The sequence below is a fragment of the Triticum urartu genome, chromosome 7A (assembly GCF_056163025.1).
Source record: "Triticum urartu cultivar PI428250 chromosome 7A, HENAU_Tu73, whole genome shotgun sequence".
Lineage (NCBI taxonomy): Eukaryota > Viridiplantae > Streptophyta > Magnoliopsida > Poales > Poaceae > Triticum > Triticum urartu.
Window position 1 is genome coordinate 33,151,084 of NC_141879.1, and position 3,376 is coordinate 33,154,459.

The 3,376-nt window shown below is 47.1% G+C and overlaps 1 protein-coding gene across 2 annotated transcripts; it reads right to left on the reverse strand.

The window, feature by feature from the left end:
- Positions 1-370: 370 nt before the first annotated feature.
- Positions 371-2,698, reverse strand: LOC125523815 (chaperone protein ClpB1-like). Of its 2 annotated transcripts, none has more exons than XM_087537039.1 (6): positions 1,939-2,698; positions 1,700-1,848; positions 1,263-1,600; positions 911-1,178; positions 635-832; positions 371-526 (listed from the first exon to the last, which is right to left on the reverse strand). In XM_087537039.1, exons 1-6 carry the CDS (start codon positions 2,696-2,698, stop codon positions 371-373), a joined length of 1,869 nt encoding a protein of 622 aa, XP_087393165.1. The 2 variants fall into 2 exon arrangements, with proteins under 2 accessions (XP_087393165.1, XP_087393164.1); XM_087537038.1 differs by having other exon boundaries at positions 1,906-2,698.
- Positions 2,699-3,376: the final 678 nt, after the last annotated feature.

Genomic DNA, 3,376 nt, shown 5'->3' on the forward strand with positions numbered 1-3,376 from the left:
TCGGCGGCAGCGGAGTCAACGGGAATACGTGTGGGATGCATGCTTGGGGGAAAATGACAGAGTCAGCTCAAGCCAGGGCTTAGTTTTCATTACAAGGTTTCAACTCAGTAGCAGTCAGTCATTAGAGGTTTTCATCGGTGGGCACATCGTTCGATCAAGGAAGTATAAATCTCAGCAAGCAACAAACATTTTCTCACACACCTGTAAGCTTTACATACCATTTTGCTACAGATAATGAATATACAGTACGAACAACAAGTGCTTGGTGACTAATCACTAACAACATACATATTCGCTATATATGCCTAATTGCCTATGCACACGGCAAAAAATCATAGCTGGCCTCGACTGGTAGATCTGCCACCTCCTGCTACTTCAGTACGTGGTATTTCAGCCCCTTCCTATCATCGGCGGCATCTATGAAGACGGTCGATCCTTGGCATGCTTCTCCATTGACAAGCATGTCCACGAGAACTCTCGTCACATTCTTCTTCATCCACCTCTTAATAGGCCTTGCGCCATACACCTGCAATATACAGTCCATGTATATGCATCGTAAGCGGGACATACATACAAAAGACTACGCAGATAAGTAGTGTGATTTGGTTTGGTGATGAAAATAACATGTACTTACCATGTCGTGCGACTCTGACCAAATGACGTCCAAGGCAGCATCTGATGCAAACAGAGAGATGCCCTTGTTAGCTGCCATGGCAACAACACTCTTCATCTGGATTTTCACAATCTCCCTCAGTTCCTCATGTGAAAGCGGCTCAAATATCACAGTCTCACTCAGTTTGTTGATGAATTCAGGCTTGAACCGTTTCTCAACCTGCAAGATCAGGTAAATATGACGATCAGCAGAGTTCCCAATTGGACTTTACAAAGAGACAGTTTGGGATACACATACCTTTTCCATAAGAAGATCCCGTGCAGTTTCCATGTTTTCTGCGGCCATTCCAGCTGACAGATTCTCTGCTCCTAGATTTGAGCTCATGATGATGATAGTATTCTTGAAATATACGCTCCGTCCTTTTCCATCAATCAACATGCCATCATCGAGGAGTTGAATGAGAACCTTGAATATCGAGGGATGCGCCTTATCCGCCTCGTCAAAAAGAACAACGCTATATGGTTGGCTCCTTACTTTATCAGTAAGCTGTCCATCTTCTTCATAGCTTCAGAAAGTCAAACGAAAAAGTGAGATATGAGAAGGAAGTTCAGGAAAGAAATACGTGTGCAAAGAGCGTGCAAGTTTAAACCTTCGAGGTCCTCCAATGAGGCGCGCCACAGATCCACTGTCAGCATATTCAGACATGTCAAAGCAGACGAACATCTTCTCATTGTCAAACAGCTTCTCGGCAAGTGCTTTCGCAAGCTCTGTCTTCCCAACACCAGTCGGCCCCAAAAATAGAAAAGAACCGATTGGTTGGCTAGATTGATCAAAGCCGACCCTCGAACGTAGCACTTCTTGCGCAACCAAATTAACAGCTTCATGCTGTCCAACGACTCTCTCATGCAATCTGTCTACTAGGTGGCTGAACTTTTCTTCCTCTCGGCCAAGTGTAGTGATCGGAATTTTAGTCCATCGGCTCACAACCTTCATATAACGAAAGAACATGGCATGAGCATCACATTGAAACAAATGGAGACTACTACTCATACAGATTCGATTATTAGCAAGGAAATGTGAATTTACCTGTGCAATATGACATGGACCAACGGTTATCTCCTCCACTGCATTTACAATGCTAGTTTTCTTATCTCTAATTTGTTTTGGTTGATGCAACCTTACGGAAGTGCATGCCTCGTCCATCAAATCAATTGCTTTATCAGGAAACTGGCGACCTGAAAACAAGAAAATGGACGATTTCTTCAAGATGCACAAACCTTACAAAAGTAAACCTACAAAATGCACAAATCTTATCATGAACGTACCTGTAATATAACGGCCGGCGAGCTGCGCAGCAGCAACCAGAGCGTCGTCGCGAATTGTGAGTCCATGGTAGTCTTGGTACCGCTGCTTCAGCCCCTGCAGGATGGCAACGGTCGCCTGCAGGGTGGGCTCGTCGATGTCAACCCTTTGGAAGCGCCGCTCGAGCGCGGCATCCTTCTGGATGTATTTGCGGTACTCTTCGGTTGTGGTGGCGCCTATGCAACGGATGCGGCCACGGGCCAACGCGGGCTTGAGGATGTTGGCGGCGTCGCCGGTGCCGCCACGATGATCGCCGGCACCGACAATCATGTGCATCTCGTCGATGAAGGGGATGAGCTTGCCGGCGGAATCCTCGGCCTTCTTGATGGCATCCTTCAAGCGCTGCTCGAACATGCCGCGCCAGTGGGTCCCCGCAACCATGGCCCCGACGTCGAGCTCGGCCACGCGGGCCCCGGCGAGGGCTTCGGGGACCGTCCCAGCAGCGATGCGCCGAGCGAGGCCCTCGACGATGGCCGTCTTGCCGACGCCGGCAGGGCCGACGAGGGCGGCGCAGTTCTTGGAGCGGCGGCAGAGGATGCAGATGACGCGGTCGATGTCGTCGTCGCGGCCGATGACAGGATCGGAGGCGCCGGCGTCCAAGGTCCTGAGGATGGCGGGCGTGGAGAAGGGCTTGAGCTGTTGCGACAAGAGGCTCCACACTATTGCCCACGACAAACCAACGCTAGTAACGGCCAATACCCTAGCCAGCATAGCCTGCTCCATCTCTTCTCTCTTGTATTTCGATCCAAACAGTGAGGAAGAGGAGCGATCTTCTAATTTCTTTGGTACACCGCCGGAGTCGATGGATTTCTGGCTTTCAAGGGTACACAAATATATACTCCTATCTAGCGCAGCTGATAGAGTAGTAAATCACGACTCGGTGATGGACTCAAATCAAGCACCAACCCTACTCGGACACCTCCGCATCGATCGTCCGATCTGGGCTCACTCTCACCTCCGGAGCCGTCTCATGGACTCACGCCAGCGATCGATTAGCCAGACGAACCAGACCAGCCCAAGTCAGGTCTTTTGCCAAGCCTTGCAGCCCATTTACATAGAAAAGGGAAGAAATGACAAACAAAAAACTACCACATCTCAAAAGTATTTTATGTATAACAAGTAGTACACAAAAAAAGGAAAAATAACATCATATAAAAATCATGCATGGCCGATTTATAAAAAATGTCTTCATAAAGAAATGGCATCTTCCAATACTAAAAATGCAATCCTCTTACAATAAAAAATAGCATACTCTTTATAATAAAGTCCATCCTCTTATAATTAAAAATGCCATCGTCTTTATAAAATATGCCATGTTATTAATTATTAAAATTACAATGCTCTTGATAATAAAATCGCCATCCTCTAAGTAAGAAAAAATTCCATGTTTTAGTTATTAAA